The 21,776-nt window shown below is 35.5% G+C and overlaps 1 protein-coding gene across 2 annotated transcripts in view; it reads left to right on the top strand.

Annotated features, from left to right (window-relative positions):
• Positions 1-21,776, top strand: part of ADCY2 (adenylate cyclase 2) — a 203,609-nt gene that overhangs the window by 140,057 nt on the left and 41,776 nt on the right. For both annotated transcript variants that reach the window (XM_053936042.1, XM_053936034.1), the window contains 5 exons: positions 1,230-1,273; positions 3,543-3,623; positions 7,737-7,806; positions 10,131-10,228; positions 15,886-15,970. In XM_053936042.1, coding sequence (XP_053792017.1) covers positions 1,230-1,273; positions 3,543-3,623; positions 7,737-7,806; positions 10,131-10,228; positions 15,886-15,970 — 378 coding nt within the window. The remainder of the gene's footprint in view (positions 1-1,229; positions 1,274-3,542; positions 3,624-7,736; positions 7,807-10,130; positions 10,229-15,885; positions 15,971-21,776) is intronic.

The following is a 21,776-nucleotide window of genomic DNA, read 5'->3' as shown; positions in this document are numbered from 1 at the left end:
TTCTGCTGGAAGAAGATGCATGTAGTTGTACAGGGCATAAATGCAGTGAATTTGCTGGAAGCTTTTCCAGTTTTGGGTTAGGTTCTAAGAAGCCATGTCTTCCTGTAAGTGCATCTCTGAATTAAGAGGAGTCTGGCATACTTACTAAAGCACAAAATTTGACCCTCTGAGCTCAGGCCCACCCCAAGTCACAGCATGTGCAGTGCCGCTCTTTGTCTTGTGGAAAGATATTTTGAACATAAAGCCAGAATTCAACACCTTTAGGAAGGAAATCCTTTAATAGGGAGAAATTCCTAGAGATTTATTGAGTGCTTAGCTACATTCTCCATTTGGAAAACGGCCAAACCTGGAGCAAAGGCTGTGAAGTTAAAATAATCCCTGTGATACTTTGAATGGACTTTATTCAGAGTACCCCAGGAACCAAATCCATACTTACTGTAACAACGACCTTTTGAAGTTGCACCTACATTGGCTGTGGTTGAAGGCCTGAGTTTTAGAGTACTGTATTTCAATGTTGCACCTTTTACACTGAACAGATTTCTTTTTAATTTTACTAACACTGTTGTACTGCTGTCAGTAAGATACTGACAATCTACAGCTTGCACATTGCATTATCTTCTACTTCTTAAAAGAGAATGCGTGAAGGTAAATTCAGATAGTTTTCAACATTGGTATTCAGTTTCCTTCCTGTACTGGTGAGACATATTCTTGTTTATAATAAATATAGTGCATCAGAATGTGGATTGTGACAGGTTCATTACAGGAAGTATCCAGCCATCACTATTAATCACAAAATAAATGTGACTGTGATGGCTGCTGTTGCTATTAATTAAAAAATAATGACCATTGTCTGTATTTGGACACTCAGGTCTGTTTTTTCCGAAAACATTTAAAACTGGTTTTTGCTGAAGCTGGCAAGAGTTTGGGCTACATCCAAACAGTGGTGGCCTTGAAGTCTTTGTGGTAAAGCAAACACTCTTGGATTCAGACTGTTGTATTAGTTTATCCTGTGTTTATCCTGATAGATGAGTTTTATACCAGGTCACTCCATCTTCACTTCTAGCTAGATTTTTCTTTTAGACAGTTTTTATCGAATGCTAAAAATATTTACACTGGAAACTTTTCTCCTTACTTGACCCTGTTTTCAACACTGTTTTAAAAGCAACTTAATATTATTAAAGTTTATTGTAATTAATAGGGGTCTTTTTGTTTGTTTGTTTGGTTTTTAGGATGTTCCCATGGGGCAATATCATTTTCAGCGTTGCAGAGAAAGGTAAATCAATCTTAAAAATTGCTTATTCATAGAAAGTCTATATAAATAAATATACATTGGTTTGCTTTCAAATACTGAAGGCCATTGCTCACACAGACTATTTTTTATGTAAGTGCTGATACCTCTTACATAAAGAAGGGCTATGGAAACAGATTTTGCAGACATGTTATTTATGAATTGCAAATTCACTTCCTGGTAACAAATAGCTTTATTCTGAGTTGGTATGTTGGTGACCTACTACAAAGCAGGTACTCTACCAGTTGGAACAAAATTATATACAGGAAAACTGCGAGGAAGCCCAGAGAGGGGTAAGAAAAGAGAAGATGGAAAGGGCTGTTAATTTTCTTACAACAGCTAATAATAGGTACTAAAAGACACATTTTGTATATTTGTTTAATTGCTTTGTATTTGTATTTTGGTTTATTATTTTAAAGCCTTTAGTATGTTTGCAGTAGTAGATATTCAGAAGGTATTTTGTGGTCTTTTATAGTGCTCCTGCTACACAAAACGTTTGCAAGATCACAATAGCTTTAAGTTTTCATGGTGTTGCTTGGTACCTTGATGACTAAGACAAGATGGTGATATCATAACTACTGTAAAGTCATTTAAATGAACTTCCTAAAATTTGAATTGTTATTGTCTCTGTTAGCAATTATCTAAAATATTGCTAAGTTCCAGAAGGTGAACAAGTTTTGACTGAACATGAATGATATTAACAAAAAGAGTCTATTTCAAAAACTTCACATTTATATTTGGACAGTATGTCCAAAGACTTTCTATGAGTCAGTGAAAGACCATTGGACTGTGGCATTTGGAAATAATGTAGTTCTGAAGTGTTCTTGCTTTTGTGTTTCTAAACACCACTCCAGAATAGATTCAGAACACACAAAAAATGTGTCTTGATATCATATCATGGAAGGAATTTCTTCCATTACTGGTGTGGAATGTCCATAGTGAGACATAGTGAGAAATGTAAGTAGGACGCTAGATAAACTAATTAATCATTCTCACAGGATAGAGCTGCAGTGATCATAAGCACTTTGAAAATCAGTATTTTATTAGAATATGCAAATGTAGGGTTTGAAGCCTGACTGTAGGCTTCTGTTTGTGAAAGTCTTAGCTTTTATGCGTTACACAATAGTCTTATGTTGTTAAGGATCTGCCAGGAGGATAACTGTGGTTGGACAATGTCTCCTCATCTGTCTGTGCATTTTTCCTAGGTTGTTTCTATGATTGATTTCTGTGAAAAATGAGTTTTAGCTCATTTAGCTTACCTAAATTCACTAGCATTGAATAAGCATGAAATGATTTGTGTTTTTTAAAGTTTCTATAGGTCCCCTAGTACAAATGCTGTATTAATTTGAAACTTGCAACAGGTTATCAGTGTTAGAGAAGTAACCCAAAAACTTGATGTTGAGGAAAATTCATGTTTGACTGGGTTCAATTTGTAGGTTAAGAATATTTTGGTGGGGAAAGAGTCAAATTTTAGATCCAACTAATGACTTCTTAGAAAACACTGGTTTTAAGTTAGCAGAGGATTTAAGTTTTCAAATACAGACATCACCTGTCAATATTTGAGATATGTCATTTTCAAGGAAAGCACAGCTACTGAAAGGATTGATGATTGCAGCAATTTATGTTTGCAAAGGTAAAACCATTGTGATGATCCTCTGGTGGTTTCATGCTGAGTCCAGTCAAATGTAAAGAAGCTTTTTTTATTGCAGATGAGTTACAAGGTTCATAAACAGAGTAATATTATGTATACTTGAAACTAATTTCAGTCATTGCTTAGTTTTCTTATTATAAATAGTAAAGTACTTCCAAGAAAAGAAGACTTAGCAGGATTTTGCTAGGGGATACCTATTACGCCTCAGTGCACTAAGACATTGTGCTCATCATACAATTCTGACAAGGTTTTTTAAGAAAAGAAACCTGCAAGAAACAGGAATGCTTTATGAATTTGAGCATATTCCCATTATTTTTCATGAATTCATAACACTGTGGAAGACTTTCCTTAGACCAGAATTTCTTGAGCTCTCTTGGTTATTAATGAAATAATAACCCTAATAGCTAAGCTCTAGATTTGTGAGTGTGTGTGTATTTGTGAGCGAGACTGTGGCTTATGATGTTTTTTAAGAGCTTATTATGAGGGTCATTGTGCCTGATGCCTACAGTTGTTACTGCAGTATAAATGTTAAAAACTGATTATAGACTTACAAGTTTATGATAGCTGTTTTTTTGACATAACTTCCCACATTTTTCATTTCAGAACAAAATCACAAAAAAGAAGATTTGAGGAAGAACTGAATGAGAGGATGATTCAAGCCATTGATGGAATCAATGCCCAAAAGTATGGCTTTAACCTCTATCCTTTGTTGTCTTTGTCCATTCCAACTTTGACATAAATCTGCAACAGAGGGCAGTGTTTAATATTTTTTGCTCCCACATGCACACCAAGTCTGAAAACAGTAAAGGTGTTACTAATACTGACGTAGGAAGCCCTGCACATTTTGAAGATAGGCTGTAAAGTAACATTTTCTACTGTATGAGATAAGACAGTGCCTGTGAATCATGGTGTGACAAAAGTATTGACTTTTCTTGATCTTCCTAGCAGAGGGAGTCTGCTCTCTAACTGTTTGTCTGTAGACTCATGGATGTGATACTACAGATTTATTTTACCTGGGGGCAGAGAAGTAAGACACACGAAATGACTGGCTCAGAATGATTTTCACATCATTCTGATGTGAAAATTGATGCTTCCTAATTGTCACAGAAACAATTCCTCAGGATTAGAAACTTTCCCTAATACCATAGTTTAATGTCTCTCAGTTAGTTGGTTGGTTTCTTACAGAAGTCTAATTTTGATGGCATGTTGGAATTGCTGGGCAAGACAACCTGCCATGTATTTTTTTCTGTGTCCTAGGAAGAGCTGGAGGCAGTATGATGTTTTCTGTTTCCTGGTGAATAGATAAGGTTAGAAGGACATTAATCCCAGCCCAAAATAAGTGCTCAAGCTTCTTATATTTCTCTGATGAAATAAGGGACTTGCCATTCAAAAATGCGGACAATAACTGTGATGAATTATGTTTCCCCCCCCACTTCTGTTACTCAGAATCTTAATCAGCTGAGTATTACACCTAATTATTAAATGTTCATATGTCACATTTTGGGTTTTTTTTATCTTTTAGTCCTGTTAAATGGTACTTTAGGAAAATGGATTTAGGATTTTTTTTTCAGTAATTTTAGAAGAGTGCTGATACTTATAGGTCACAGAGTGAGCACAGTGTAATAAGGTAGGTGATGTGATAGGTAGATCATGTGATTATTCTAGACTTGCCTAAAACAGCTATATAACTTTTGGCAGGTTTTTTGTCTCTTTAGGTATACTTGCTCTGATAAAAGGATTTCAAAAATGATGTTTTGTTGTCAAAAGTAAAGCATCTGTATAAATGCATTAAAATATTGGTGTGACCCTGCTGTATGCTTTTTTATCTTAGGCAATCCCTGTCTTATCTAATTAGTACATAAAATTCAGAGAAACTTGGGGATTTAAAAAGTTTGTGAAAATGTTTCATTGCATTTTGTGAATTACATGGGAAACTGCAGAAATATAAGAAATTATCTTATATATCAGAAAGTCTGAATGTCACCTTCCAAAATGAGATTCTCTACCTAGCTCTGTATTGATTTGCTGAATGAATCTCTTAAAAGCTATGATTCAATTGATTAATACTCACGTATAAGTTATGAAAAGTGATGATTCCTCAAACATCAAGGTAATTCAATAATATTTCAACCTGTGAAGGCTAAGCATACAAAAGAGATAAATAAAATATTTTCTACATTTAGGACACAAAACCAATCACATTTTTGTCTTCTTTATTATTGTGCATATTTTTGTGCCTCAATTTTTCATCCGAATGAAAATAACATTATTAGCTAGAATGAACTAGTGGTTGTGAAGCTAAACAAAAGGGTTTGTGACTCAAAGAGAAAGTTTTAAGAAAGTCTATGAGAAAACTGGCATTTCTAAATGTTTTTAAGTGTAACATTTGGATTATATGGCAAATAGGTCTATGACTAAATGAAGAAAATTTAAAAAACATTATTACAAGAATGAGTGAAGAACAAAGAGCTTCTGTGCCTTAGCCATTAGGGTGTAACATCACACTTTCTCCATGGGTTTCTTTTCCCTGTATCTTGTACAAAGCTCTCCTGGTTTCAAGTGCTTGTCCTGCACAGGCTGGGGACGAGCAGCCCTAGCTAAGCCATCTCAAGCCTTGGTGTCCTGTAGGACATGAGATGGAGGGATGGCCATCTGCTAGCTAAATATGTACCTACAGAGGGGGCTAAAGTAAAGCCACTTGTTCCTCGGTGATGAGGTTGCTGTGCTAAAGGGACACACTATTTTTGCTCTTTTTTCCTTTACGTGACAGTGCTGCTATGTTCTGTGCATAATTTCTTGCTGTACATTGTCAACCAGTACAAGCCCTATGAAACCACACCCCTCTGGGGCTACAGGCAGAATTCAGATGTCTGTCTGTGTTGTTCCTGGAACTGCAAAAGAATTTAAGCCAAACTTTGGTACCTAGTTTCCCAAGAGACATGTCCTCGTGTACTTGCAAATACTTTGGCAATTTTCAGACTCATCAGGGAGCCGGGCTGAAGGCATAATTTTTAGCCCTTATGTCTGTGCCAAAGGTGTGTGACTTTGTGCTCCCTCTTCTGTACTCAGTCTCCACTTCATTTGTTTCCCTCATCTCAGACCTCTCAGTGTCTGCTCCGTAAAACCAGTACAATTTTTTTTATGAACTTTTAAGAACTAAAAGCTTCTGAAAACGTGAGCTTGTAATATGGAGTGTGAGGCAGCACGTGCTCTAAATGGCACTCCTGACTTCACATGCGATCAAGTGTGTAACCAAATTGAGCCCTTGGGAGTAGATCTGCAGAGAGAACTTTTTAGCAGTGTGCTGATGGTAATTAAATCAATCCACCTGTCAGATACCATAAGGAAAAACAGGAAATTTGTTAACTATTTGGGGAAGAGGGTTACTTCTTGTTTAATTTTTGTAACTAAATGGAAAAAACCTTTCATTTTCACAGTCTATCAAAAATATTCTGCAAACTGAATGTTTTCTCCAGTAGATTACAGCTGAACCCAAACAAAATCGTGCTATATGTACACCAGCCTTCCAGTTCTCTTTCTTCTCAGAAACCTGACTGTGATCACACACAGATGGGAGCCATTGCAGAGCAAAAAGGGAAATATATTTTTGAATTAAGCATTCCGAGAACTGAATATGTTTACAGACCCTTTTTTTAATGCAACTGGTTGCACAGGAACAGGGACAGTCTCCCAGGCAAGGAAACAAATATTTTCCATTTCACAAATTAAAGCTAATAGCTTACACTCCACTCTGTCCACTCTTGTTCTCCAGGACTTTAATTTAGGATATGTTCCACTGTGGTTAACTGCTGCTACTTATTTGCATTACAGACTGTCAGTTGAGACATTCCCTTTTATTTAGAAGGCATTAGCTGCACTACTAGTTTAGAGCCTAATTTAAAGTTATTGCTGGAAATGTTGGAAAAAAATCTCAGTCCCTGCTATTATTGTTCAAGATCAAGTACTGCGTGTCCACAGAACTAATCTGTATAATTAATTTTTTGTTTTCAAATTTGTGTTGTGCCCTTGATTTACAAGCAGCCAAACCCTCTTGACATTTAAATATTCTATATCTTTTTGAGTGTCTGTTAAAATAAATGTAGACTTCCATATTAGAACATCTCATTTTGTAAAAGTTATGTCAAACTTTTGTCATGATTCACTTAGTTTAAAATAGGTTTGTCATTTAAATGCAAGTATTTATGCTTTTTCTCATGTTAAAGCAGGGAAGAAGGTTTTATAATCAGCAAAAAGATCTAAATCTAAATAGGGCTGTGGTCAAGAGAACATAACAGTTCAAAGATTAAATCCCCCCCACCTCTTTTAATAATTTTTGTTATATTTTCATTTGCACTAGGAGTTTGTGAAGTGCAACTTACCTACCCACCACTCCTGCATATTGTAATAGTGCCCTTCCTAAAGGTACCTTGTCAAGGCCTGTTTTGTCTCAGGTCCTCTTCAGTCCACTGGATATACTACAGTATTTTGGACATGAGTGGAATATCACCGTTAGAATTCCATTATATAAATCTCTCCATCTGTTCTCCTTAGGCATGATCAACAGAAAAACAATAGTTCATCTGAGCTTTTTTTTCATGTGTACTTTAGCAATAGAAGCCAAAAAGGAGAGGGGATTTTCAGTCTCCATTTTTACTGTCAGTGAAATTCACCATATACACTGCAATACACGTGAACTTGCTTAATTCCAACTTATTTTCTTATTTTGCTGCATTTCAGTAATAGAAAAAGACAAGACTTTCTTCCTATATTAGTGATAATGTTCCTTCTCTTTTCTAGGCAGTGGCTTAAATCTGAAGACATTCAAAGGATATCACTTCTTTTCTATAATAAGACTCTGGAAAAAGAAGTAAGTTATTTTCAGTAAGTTCAATAAGTCAGGCCTTTTCATTGTTTTATGGCCCTGTGGACCTTGAGTGTGTTTCTACACACTGACACAGCTTCAGCAGGAAGACTGGGGAGTTGCCTCTTTCTGCTTTCTCACGAGCAGCTGATGGCAGCTGATGGCTGAACAGCTATGCTTTCCTTTGGGGAAGTAAGAGGTGGGTTGGACCACAACTAGCTGTGTAAATTGGTGAATTTGATGAGAAGGGGCTAGAGGAAGTATTACCATGCTGCGCTCACACTGTCCAGCAAGTATCCTCTGTGGACCCTGTGGTGGTTAAATACATACTTAGTTATTTTTGTAGATATTTTTCAGTTCAAACCATCCAAAATGATTTTCAGATTCTTTCACAGTTCAGCAGAATAGTTGTTACGGCCATCTGACAATGGCATGTGTTGCTTGGCGATGCATTAGGGTGGAAAAGGTTTCAAGGCTCCTTGAGCCTGTTTTGAAGACTTCCTAAGAGAGAAGGTGTGGTCTCATCCTTAGTGTTTGGGGGAATCACTGACTGGATCAAAGCTGTGCCTAGCAGCACATGAGATTTTAATGTGGTTGTTACTAACCAATGAATTCTGAAAGAGAACTTAAGAGAAATACATCATTATGTGTACTTTGGACAATGACTTGGGAGAAAATTTGTGAGCTAAGTTATTTGGCTGAGTCAATGCTTCCAGTAGAAGTCCAATATCTATATGTAGAATGCTGTGGAATGGCAAAGAGCTAATTGTCATTTTTTGATCCAGCTTTTTAATATTTCGTTGCCTTTTAATGACTCACGAGTCCAGTCTTGGCTTTAAAGAACTTAGTAAGAAGTCTGCTTTTGATTTAAACAGAAGCTTTTCTGGCCCTATGGGACCTGAAAGTACAGAAAGATAATAAAGCAAAATAATTTTTAACCTAAGGAGTGAGTAGCCTGCCTTCATTAGGAAATGCCTGGAGAAATGTGAAACACTGAAACAAATTTAAAAGTAGATTGGAATTCTGTGAAATTTTAGTAGCAGCTCAAGGTTCAAAATTGTTGAACAGGACCACTACAAACATATTCAACAGGTGGAAGAGCAGAACTAGCTGCAAGGTACCCACCAAGCAAAGACATATTTGTGCCTTGTAATTCAGTTAGACAAGTGATAAAAATTGCTTTTAATTCGTCATACAATTCAAAAGTAAAAAAAGCTGTGTGTTGCCAAAGTGAGTTTCTACATATTCATGTAAAGTTTGGTGCACTGGTTTCATAGGCAGAACTTGGCATTAAGCACAGAGACACAGCTGTGTGCTTGCAGTTGGAAGGCACAGCTCATGCACTTTCCATTTTCTGAAGTTTGTATCTCCAGCACTTTGTGAAAATAATCTTTGGGGTTTTTTTTGGTTTTTTTTAATAATAAAATCTTGAACTTTTATCATTTGGAAAAAAAACCCAGAAAACTAGGATAGGGTAAGTAACTTCAATAGCTACTCAGATAATTTCCCTTTGAGTATTTAATTGGTTTCAACCTAGATATATCTATCTCAAATAGCAGAGCAACTCTGATAAATATTTCATTGCTTAATTCTCATGTCTCTAGACAGACTAATTAGAGATAAATAAATTTTTCTCATGACAAAACAGATCAAATTGACTCTCTCCTAAGAATATCAAGTATTTAGTAGTAACATAACGTTAATAGTGGACATATGAGACCTTTTAACAAAGACATAAAATATTTTAATTGAAGTAATAATATAGGTTCAGTAAATATTAGTGTGCTTCCTAGCTATGCTCTGTAGCGCAGCTTACACATTGCTACTTTTTGTGCTCAGAAGTTTCCTGTCTAAATTAATATTGCATTTTTTGTAGCTGTTTCAGCCCATTCAGTATTTATCAATAATTGAAAATCAGTTTGAGGAATTAATCACAAAAGAATTTTGGAATCTTTGAAGAATGCTTGGCCATTCCTAAAAATATTTTAACTTATGCTTTAACTTCTTCTTTTTGGTGGGGCTTCTTTTTTTGGGGGAGGGGAAATTTTTGTTAATTAAATGTTTGACAATGAGTTTGGGATAAACTGTTCAGTGGAGGAACAAGGCAAAACCATTTGACATGACTGTTCTTCAATAAGCAAAATATTAATACTATGTCTTATAATCCCTAGCCCTCTGTGAATGGATGTGTAGTCACTGAAGAACAGGAAATTTACTGTTGTTAAAAACTGCCTATACATAGGTGCATCTTTAAGCTGAAAATTCAGTTGGATGCTATTTTATCTGCTTTGGCAATTGTGTTTTTAACATTTGCTTTTATTTTCTTCTAGTATCGAGCAACTACTCTGCCTGCATTCAAGTATTATGTGACTTGTGCGTGTCTTATATTCTTCTGCATTTTTGTTGTACAGGTTCTGGTATTGCCAAAGTAAGTGATATTTAATGTGTACTTTTTCCTATGTATATTTGCTAATTACTGTAAAAAAAAAAAGAAATATAAGTAAAAAAATTTGGAATTATTAGTTTACAGATGTCAATTCATGGAAATTAAATTGAACAGAAAAAAATGGGGATTTCAACCAATTTTCAAAGTGAGGCTTGTTTCTAATTTTAAACACTATCGATAGTGTTATGCCAAACATTAGTAAAAATTCTTCATTCCTTTTAGTTTTTTTCTTTGCATTTAAAAATAAATGTGACAGTGGGACATTGGAGTAAGACAAAATGGATTGCAGAGTTGGAACTGTGGTAAATAAATGTATTTAATGTATCACTATGATAATACTGCTATACTAAGAATGAAAACAGCATTAATAGCCATCAATTGTTTATTTATAAAGTTAACTTTGGAATATTAAAATGCATTTCTGGAATAAATATTTTTATTAGAATTTATATATTAAGAGATTATTTATATTTGTGCTTATTCTAGAAAGGCTGAAAACTGGAAGACAATTCCAATATAGGATGTTTTATTAGACTTCTTAAAATTAAATTTTGTGTTTGATTGTCTACACAGTGAAAAGTTGGTTTTTGTTTTATAGCAGTTGTTTCTAAAGCAAACACTTCATATTCCCTGTCATATAGTAATTCTTAACTCATAGTCCTTTCTCCTGTAGAGTACTTCCAAGGTTATTATTTATAACCACAGTTGAGTGATTCGTCTTGTTCCGTAGTATTTACTCACATTTTAATTCAAAGCCAGAAGGAAGCGTTAGGAAATTATAAATTGACTTTCCATGCTGTATACTTATAACACATATAAAGTTTTATGGACTTCTATTCAGATGTTACAGCAGCAGTTTCCCAGCAAATTTCTCAAATGAAGGCACAAAGCAAGGGACACTCTTCCAAGAATTCAGCAGTATCCTGCACATGTTTGAGTGTGACTTTGGGCATTATTAAAAATATGAAATTAAGACATGGTAAATTTTATTTTACAAGCTCATACTGTATTTTGATAAGTAAAAGAATTGATTTAGGGAAACTCATGTTTTGCCTCATCCCAAAAGCCAAAAGTGGATCTAACTTCTCCCAGCCAGCAGTATGATGTTTTTGGTTTTGATTTTAGTAATGACAATGAATCTAGATATATCACCTATCTTACATGTGGTCAGATATTCATTTTGCTCTATCCTTTACTATGTTGTTAATCCAATTCTTTATCTCATTGAAATAGATCACAATATCAGTGAACTCTAGGAAGCTGTATTCAGCTAAGGAAAATATCCTTCAGCTTCCTGGTATTTCTGGTATTTCTAACATCAGAGCAAAATACATTTATAAATGCTTTGTCATTTTCATTAACAAAGTGTTAGGTGTCTTACAATCCTTTTATAGGGCTGCATATTAAATTGTAAAAGCAAAAGTGTAAAATAAATTATTACAAATACATTAATGGTATTCAGCTTCAGGTGGTCTGTGGATTATTTTAATAGATGCAAAAATGGAAGACAGAAAGGCAAGGTATTATCCTGGAACCTGCATCTTTTCTGGAAAATTGGGAGCATTGCAAGTTAAAACAACAATAACAAAAGCTGAAAAACCACCATTGTATGTAGTCATCACAAATGCAACTTAAATTGAACATACTCTGATGCTGCAAATGTTATTTCCTACTAAAATTCTATCTACCCTTTTTGATTTCTTCCAAAAGTTCCCCAGGATTTTTAAATGGTGGTCTAATGAAGACAGGGAGATTAACTAAATCTGTCATGGGGTTTTATTGATTCACTATTCCATTAATCTGTTTTTTCAGTAGTGTAATATCATTGATTTCTGTGCAGGCACACAGCCTGCTGCTTAAAAGTAGATTTGGAGATACTTGATGATGGATAACATCCAGCAAGTTGCAAGAACTAAGTCATTTCTTCAAGATCACCAGACAATTTTTCAAGGCTGAAAAGATTTATTAATGTTTTAATATTCTTAGGGTTAGTAAAGTGATGTGGTGTTTTAATAATAAGCTTTGCACAAAGTGGTAATTATAAATTTAATCAAGAAAACTATTGTCTTCATGGGGTGAAATGTATGATGAGGAGTAGGTCTTCATTGGCATTAAATGAAACCAAATCTTTATCATTACATTTCCTTGGAAAAGGCCTGCAGTAGCTCTCTAGAATTCTTGGTTTCCAAGTGAGAGATATATGTCTATTAATTCACAGCAACTCTACACTCTTTATTTAAGCAAACAGAATTGATACTAGCATAGAATTGGTAGTGTTGGTTTTTTGAAATACAGACTGGTGAATTGATGAAAGGATATTTCTATTGAATAAGAGCTACTTCTTGTAGTATTCAAGTAAGGGATTGTATTTAGGTTACATTTAAGATTCTTCCCAAGTCTTCACTCTCTGAGGCCATTGTGTTCAAGAAACTGTGTCCTTTTTTCCTGAGTCATGCCAAACTAACAGTCACAGTCAGGAGGCCTTCACATAATATTTTTGATCAGGCACAAATTAATTTCTACATAGGAGCGGTAGTACTTAGAAATTTTGTCCGAAAGCAAGCATGGAAGAGATAAGATGGTATAAGTGAAAGGAAATCATTATTATTAGCTATTTTTCTGCTGTAATAAATCAAACACCAACAACTCAAGTGGAATTATAAAACTGAACTGATACTATTTGAACATTGAAACTGCCATACAGTCTCCATAGCTATTGAATCTTTTGATGCCTTAGTGAAAATATTGATTCCTTTAAGAAATAAATAGCTACTATTAGATACCAAAAAAGTCTGAATTCAGTAATGGCTTGTATAATTGTCAGTAGCAGTGGCTTCATTGTGATTTTATCACCTCAAGAGAATTTGCAGTCCTGTTGTTCAGAACATGGGTAACAATTATCTACAAGCTAAGGAAATTCTCTGCATGGAAGGACATGCGCCAAAAGCCACATATTTTCCTAAAATTTACAAAATTGTAGAAAAACCACATTCTTTTCTGCATTTTTCTGTATCTTTATCTTCACCAGTAAATTTCTGGTTTTCAGTTAAATAGTTACCAACGAGATATAAATAAATATAATTTTTTCCAATCTCGTACCACTGATAAAAAGGAATTGTCCAAAGCAGATACATCCTAATGAAACCAGAAAAATGCAAGTTTAGCTAGGATCATAAATTATTTAGACATGGAACTACCTGAAGCTTGAAAAGTTCTCATATTGTTTCCTCACTTTTAAACTGGCTCTCTGTAGCTTATGGTCAAAGGTTGTCCTGTTTGGATTTCTGGTGGGGGACTGTAGCAGAGAGCTACAGTCAAGGTCATTCCTTGAAGCATAGAAGAGGCAGGTAAAAACTTACCTGGCTTATGCAATTTCATGTGTTCCTCTGACTAAATATTTTGCCCAAATCTGTCAATGCAATGCATTTGGTAGCTCTACACAACAAAAGCAAGGTTGGTTCACTGTAAAGACCTGTACTGGTTTTATAAGTTTTCAGTGACAAAAAAGAAATCATATTATGTCTTTCCTATGGTCATTGCCTCAAATGAGACTTGGTTATGGTGGCACATAATTTTTAGCATTTTGCTTCCCTTTGTAGCATTTTCAGCCCACTTCTTTCCTTCTAGGAGCAGCATAAAACTATTTTGTCTTAGCTTAAGTGAAGCAGAAGTCTTGCTGTTTCCAGAAAAGAAGGGGGTGTGGGGAGCAAAAATACTACGGGTTTGTTTCTCTGTTTTCACCACTCAAAGCTGGATTCTAAGACACCACTTTTTATTACCCTCAGTCTTTTTCTCTTTGTCCTGTTCACCTTGCTGTGTAATTCTTGTGCTCCCTCAATAACATCATTGATTATGTGAAGCTGCTACAAAGACCTTTTGTTCTTGCCTGTTGCCCGGGAGATTAAGTACTCTTTGCATAAGCTCTCTTTATGCCATGTTAATTTTATTTCCCTTGCTCTCCAGTTTCTCAAACATCTACATTTCTTCTGCTAAAAGGATGCACTCCAAACTTGACTGATAAGGGTATTCCTGTGTTGAGTAATTTCTTAAGATGTGGAGACCCCTTTCTTGTATTCTTCATGTCAGAGAAAGAATAGTTAAATTTTGAAATGTAGGAAGGGTTGAATGTTAATTGAGGACATATATGATTGGAAGTGTTTATGCATATGTAAAAAATAAGCCTGTTTCTTTCCTAACTGGCTCTGGTTTTAGTTTCCTAGTTGTTTTTTTTTCCCCTTTTTCTTTCATCTCTTATGTTGCTTATTAGATTTTCAATTCCTAAGAGTAGAAGCTAGTTTTAATACTCTGATGTACAGCTTACTGTCTCAGTCTCAATAAGAAGATCTTGGAGAATGTGTATTCATAAACAATAATGATCTTCAATGACTTTTAAAAGAAATATTATTTCATGATTAATATATGTTGTGAATTACCAGTCATTTGTTTTTCATTAGCTGTGTTGATGCAGCCCAAAATCTGATGATTAATGCTTAATATATAACAAGTTCTCTGAATGAATGGAAGGAAAGCTCATCAATTGCTCTCCAAAATACTTTTAATGGCATCAGATTGGTTGGTGATGTTAACGCTTTTTTGTTCTTTCCTGAAAATATTTTGTATAACACAGTTGTTAAAACAGATCAAAATGTTTCTTAATATTTCTGGCATATAATGTCTGATAAAGTAAGATGTGTTCTGAGGCTCAAAGGAGTTGAGAAATATTTTTTAATTCTGTAAAAGTGTCAAATCTGTGGTTAAACCTGAAAGCAGGTACTGAAGTGAGGGACTTCATGACTGCGTCTAGCTCCCATGCTTAAAACAACTCCATTGATCCAGAGCTTCTGATCTTCTCTTGGCATTCATTAAACATAATTAGGTTGCACTGGATCTTTCCCTAAGCAGATGTGCTGAGAAGCTCTCACATGGTGCCTGATGGAGCAATTATGCTCTACTGTGGTATTCCTATAGAGAAATTTCCACGTTTGCAGAATGAATCAATAAAGGAATGAATGAAGGAATGCACAGATTGTTGCTGAATCTCTGTTTACTGAGTATCCAGGGATGCTGCTTTGGATAGACCTTCCTATTTAGACTGTCCTATAACACACAAGAAAAGGATGAACAGTAGCACTGAGTAAGGTTGATCAGCATCACAGATATTGCAGCTTCTGCTGAAAATGGACATCACTGACCTGTGCAATTTTCTTTTAGGGGTGAATGTACACCACCAGCAAGTTTATTTTGTATGTCTATTAGGATCTTATATTATTATAAAATCAACAACAAAAAACTAAAGCAATGAGGATCTTCTTTAATACAAGCTTCCTAAAGTTAAAACAAAACAAAGCATTGCTTCTCTTAATGTACTCTGTCTTTATACATGTGGAAGTTATTAGCTTCTAATGGTAATAACTTTGCAAGTCAGAGGTAATTTAATTCAACCATTCCTGAATTGAGAAAATGTCAGGGGAAACGCCTGCCATTCAGGTGAGGGTTTGAGTTGGTTTTCCATGGTATTGATGTTTGGAAGTTGCAATTTGCAGGTTGTACTTCTTCATATCATCAGTATTATAGACAAAGAAATGTCATGTTACAAATGTGTAACCAAGACACTAATACCTGTTTTCATTTTCTTCTAGAACCTCTATTCTTGGAATTTCATTTGGGGCTGCGTTTCTCTTTCTTTCCTTCATTTTGTTTATCTGTTTCGCTGGACAGCTTTTGGTAGGTATTCAAGGAAATCTAATCCATTAGTTGATGGTTTCTTTGAAATAACATATTCTGATTTTGCCAAGTCACTCTGCCTTTGCAGAGTACCAGTTAAAGGAGAAAGGATTTGCATGCTCAGGCTTCTGTGGACATTGTTTTGTCCATGTTGGTTTTCTGTAAAATGTCCTGATTTATCTGAAAAGCAGAAAATGCCAATGCAGTGGTTGTGTGTATCAACACTAATATTCTGTTTCTCGTATGAAGCTGGATCATCTGAGAGGTTTTCATTATTGTTTGATAGATTGCCTTTTCAAATTTTTTTTCCTGTTGTGCTTATAGGAGGTGACTCATCGTATGATTACTTTAATTTGCAGGACTGTGTGTTTGTTTAAGTATTGTATAAGACCATTTTCTGAGTTTAAAGAATATTTCACCATAACAATTTTGTTTGAAATATAAAAATGTTCTAGTAAATTTCCATTTTTTTCACTGTGTGGTCCAGGTGTTATTATGATACCTATTAGTGTATGTAATATTATACTGAGTTTGAGAATTTAATTCACTATTTGAGCAAACCATTCAGCCTTTCAGCATATCCCCCTTTCAGTTCCCAAATAGATATCTATAATAAGGACAAGGAGTTTCAGGATTCGTAAGAAAGTGAATGCAATCTGAATGTGGCATCCCCACTTCTCCTTCTCTGTCTTTGCATAAGCTTGCATAGAGAAAATTGAAAGATCTTTTATAAAAAAAGCACATGTGTAAGACAATTATTTCAGTATGCAATAAAAGAGTATGACAAGGTAGTTAAAGAAAAAAACAGAGGAAATAGGTTTTTATAATTTCCCTGTCTTCTCTTGTGAGTCTTGTAATTAACCAGGACATATTTTTAAGAAAATATAATTAATACACATTTCAGTTACCTTTCCAATAAGTTTGGGATGCTGCCACTGCTCAGGAATTAATCTGAAATGTAATTCAACGATATTCTTAAATATTTTTAATCATTAGAGTGAGGTCTTAGAGGTATGCTATGACTTAACAGCAAAAATTAGTTCTCATGAAATGTTATACTTGACTGCTGTTTGTTATAGACAGTAAATTGAGAATAAAATGATGAAGTCAGAGGACTACTCTTGAATAAGCAAATTAAAAAAAAAAAATCCTTCAAAGAAAAGCTAGCCTTTTCCTGTAGGAAGAAAAGGTGCTAATGAAATGGTATCAAGAAGTGCTGACATATACATTCTCCTGGGGCTTTTATTTATAGTGTTACTTAGGAGGAATACAAATACATTTTTCTTCATTTAAAGGGATGGCTAAGCAATATCCCAAGACAGAGTTGTATATTTGTACCATTTGAATATCTAACACCTATTTTCAGTGCCTTGTTGCCCACGTCACATAAGTACTGTAAATACTGTAAATAGAAATGGAGACCTATCATTGCATTTCTGATGACTTGCCAGTTGTCATGTTCTAACCTAAACAACTTGAAGAGGAGCTATTTATGTCTATGTCTTTTTGAGTTCAGCTGCTCTAATACAGAAACTATGCTGCTAAGAAGATTTCAGAAATTTATGACTGTAGTTGATGCAGTGTTGTCTTTCTTTCATGTGCATGGATGTAGTTTTTAGGGTGACAGGTGGAAAGCAGCTAACAAAAGAAGCAGTAGGTTTTCCTTTCCCTTTTTCTCTCCCTAAGATTTCTTCCTTTGTGTCAAAATCCAAACATTATTTTGCAGCTTTATCCACAGTGACACCCTATGTTATATTTTGGTAGCATATTTATTGCACTATCTGACCCATCACTGTAAATGTTTTCTTTTTAGAAGAAAAAGTCTAAAATTTCAAAGAAACTAATATTGATATTTGACACTGTTAAAATAAATCAGGCTTTATCATCCTAAGGCTGAATTGGTTTGGGTTTGTTTGGGGTTTTTTCACACCTCTTTTTCTAAAGAGGTACATTTTGGATTCCCTTACAGAGACATGTAGTAAATGTAGATTTGCTTATGTGTACATGCACTTGCACACAATTACAGAGTTTTAAATCACCAAATATCTCTCATCTTAAAAATGCACCAAAAACCCAAGAATTTTTTGTGCCTGTCTGACCCTGGGAGATGAAATGTGGTGAGTTGGCTACAGGCCAGACACTCACCCAGCTGCTCACTCACTCTGCCTCACTCAGGATGGGGTAAGAAAATAGGATGAGAAAGCTCAAGGCTTGAGATAAGGCAGAGACATCACTGACCAATTACTTTTGTAGAAAATGCCGACTGAACTTGGGGATAATTGATTTAATTTATTGCCAATTGGAATAGATTTGTGTTGTAAGAAACAAAACCAAAATATTAAAGCCACGCCATTATGCCTCCCTATCCCAAATTTACCTTCACTCCCGTGCTCCAGAGTCCTCTACCTCCCATCAAGCAGTACAGGTAGGGGTGGAGAGTGGTTGGTGCATAGACATTTCTCTCTGCTGCTCCTTCCTTTCCCAGTTCCACCCTGCTCCATTTTAAGGACTCCACAGGCTGCAGTTCCTTCAGGAACATCACCTGCTCCAGCACAGGTCTTCCATGAGCTGTGGTGCAGTCATTGCCTCCAGCATGGAGTGCCTGCTCCTCCAGCCTTGGGATTCCCTCTTCTGTTTCTCTCTTTGTGTTCCCTCCTCCTCTCTCTGCCCAACATTTTGGGCTCTTTCTTGCCCTGGTGTTCCCAAGGTGCCTTAACCAGGGTCAGGCCTTACCACCAACCTGAGCACCAGAGCCTCATCCATAAACTTGCGGTAGCAGTCAAATATTTACAGGACTGTAACAAGATTTACAGAGTGGAACCTGAAATGCCAGTAAAGACAGCAAAATCTAAGTTCAGTTTAGGACACCTGGCTATCACTGTGTTATATGTCTTAGTACTTCTCTTAGTACTTTTGACACTTGGCACTCTCAGTCTTCACCTATTACAAATGGCTGTAACCACCACAGAGAGTAAGTCTCACAAAAAACAACATTGTACAAATTTCTCTGTATGATTTTCATTTCTTTGGCAAAAAAAAAAAAAAAAAAAAAAACGATCCAGACTGTAATGCTAAAATTACTAGCTCTTATGGAATTTAATTGCAATATTGTAAGAAGAGATTTATGCTCACTGTTTCACTCTGAGTTTATTAATTGATTCTGCTGTTCAGCAGCACTGCAGCATGGCCCAGCTCAGTCTGGGATGAAGTGATAATTCAGCCATTAGAGAAGAATAGGAATTTTTCCATCCAACAATGCAGCACCGTAGTAGCACAAATAAGGATGTTACAGACTTCCAGAGCCTGTCTTTGTGGCATCCCCAGCAGGTCCTGGGCAAACAGGCCAAGAGCAGGGAGAGCTGACAGTTCTCACACAAACAGTCATTTGCCCATGGGCATGAAACCTTGCTCAATCCTAGCTAAAATGGCATATATCCTGAAACTTGAAAGGAATTTATATCTTCTATGTTCTAATTACTTTTTTGTGCCTATTTAATTTCTTTTTATATTTTTTGGTTTTGGATAGACACAGTATTTAGAGTTACTCATAGTCTTACAGATTATGAGTATTTTTGGTCATAAAGATCCTTTTTGTCTTATTTTTTAATATTTTAAATGTAGGCCCTTCTTTTTAATTAATTTTGAATCTTTTCTTTGAATTTTGCTTGAGGAATTTCTTTCCCAGATAGAAGAATAGAGGACAGTGAGTGTCCTATAACTCATGTATTTTCTGTGTCTTTTCTCTTTATCTTCTTGAAGTACAGATGAGTTCATAGAATGCATGTGGAATGCCTCAGACCTGGTAAATGTTAGATGTGTTTTACTTCCTGCTGTGAATGCAAGGAAGCAGACATCTGGTACCTAAATGTTACATTGGAAAATATAATGCATTCAGTGGGAAAAAAAACACACTAAACATGTGAAGGAAATATCTATGGGGTAGCTGGGGTAGCTGGCCAAAGAAGTATTAATCTCAAGCAGATGTTCTTTATGCATTGGTGCAAGTACTGTCTCAAAAATCTATTTGCATTACCTGGGACATGCATGCACTTAATTGATGTGACATTCTCTTTGTGCCAGTAACATTTCATTAATATGAATTTTTTTTTGCTGCATATGTTTATACCTTGCAAACCAGTTTGACTACTTAAGCTAGCAGAGAAGATACAAGTAATATCATCTTATCTGAACATGTTCATAGTCTCTCTTAGATGCTCAATTGAATCATGGAATTAGCAGAACACGATACCAACAGAAGAAACAGCAGAAAATAACTGGCTTCACAGTTGAGAAAGATGTTCTGATTTGAGGTTACTGAAGTCTCTGACAAAGGGCAGCCAGTACATGAGCCCTGTCCCTGCTAGAAGAGAGCACGTTATTTACACCACATCACTGTATAAAGAATGATACACAATCTTCACCTTTTTTTTCAGGGGTTTGTATTTTATTCTAAAGCAAATGGCATTGGTACTTAGGTACAGTCAGAATGACTGTGTACCCATAAGATATTTAAAAGCTCTGTAAGGAGAGGAATGTCAGCACCAGCACTACTTGGAAATTATTTTCAGTCTGGAATTTTACCTTTGAAATGAGTGTCTTTTAATGTGGTTATAGATAAAATATCTAGGCCCTTTAATTTCTTCAGTAGTAATGCTTTGCCTGTAAATGAAGATTAAAACAGGGTTGTTTAGACAAGGAGAACCTAAAGAGGCACTTTGGCACCTACAACAGGGTCCATGAAATGCTCATCAGTCCTAAAAGTCATTCTGATGAGTCTCTGGCAGAGGCACTACAACAGCAAATCCATCACCACTTAGTTAAGTACCATGTTCAGACTTCAAGAATTGTTATAAGTGTACTGATTTCAAACAAAAATCCTTCTTCTTCCTCAGCTTCTTGAGTTACAAGTTTACAACATTAGTTACATGATTGAAGCCAGCTGAAGAATTTCTTAACTTGATGAAAACCACATTCTTTATGTCTGCTTTGCCAAAAAATCTGTTTTATTAACTTTTTTAAATCCAGCAATGCTGCCCTTTAGTGTCTTTGCCCATGATGAGATTGTAAGTTAATGTCAAATACCCAAGTGTGCTTTCTAATGTGCAAACAATTTTTCCTACAGTTACTAAAAAAACAGGAAAGCAGAGAGCATCCAGACTGTTTTCAATGGTCTGTAGCTATATTATCTGAGAGCTGATCCCCATAATGTGCTAGTACTGGAATATGGGCTCAGATCAGAGCTCCTGTTATATGAGACAGTTTTTGGATGGTAGAATCTCACTTGGAGATCGAGACTTGGCCTATGTAGAACGTAGCATTCGGAAATCCTTCGTCTAGTTTCTTGCCCTGAGCATTGTCCTTAAAATGTCATTCAGGTTTGATTCTTCTCAAAACTAGTGGTTCTTTAAATATTTCCTGAGAAAAAGTAAAACCTTGATGGGAGGAACTGAGACCATCTTAAAGTAGCATATAACACAGTGATTGTATGTTTTCTTGAGTAAGGAAAGCAGCACGGGAAGTGCTAGGACTGAACTCTGACTGCCTAAAGGCATATTTTTATTTACTGTTAGATATTTACTGCTGTTAGATATTTACTGTTGTTAGCTATTTCTCTATTATTAATTACCTATTATTAGTAGACATTTAGAATAGACACTCAACAAGGTAAAGGCCTTGTCAAGCCTCTCTGGGGGGGAAATGATGCCTGAAGTTCGAGCTTTCATATTTTTCAGATTCTGTACTGCCTTAGTGTGTGACTCTGAACTTCATATAAAGTGTTAGCAAGTTCTCTTCACAGTTTAGTTAG

Source organism: Vidua chalybeata, chromosome 1 (genome assembly GCF_026979565.1).
Source record: "Vidua chalybeata isolate OUT-0048 chromosome 1, bVidCha1 merged haplotype, whole genome shotgun sequence".
NCBI lineage: Eukaryota > Metazoa > Chordata > Aves > Passeriformes > Viduidae > Vidua > Vidua chalybeata.
The sequence above is the reverse complement of the archived record's forward strand: the minus strand, read 5'-3'. Positions and strand labels throughout refer to the sequence as shown.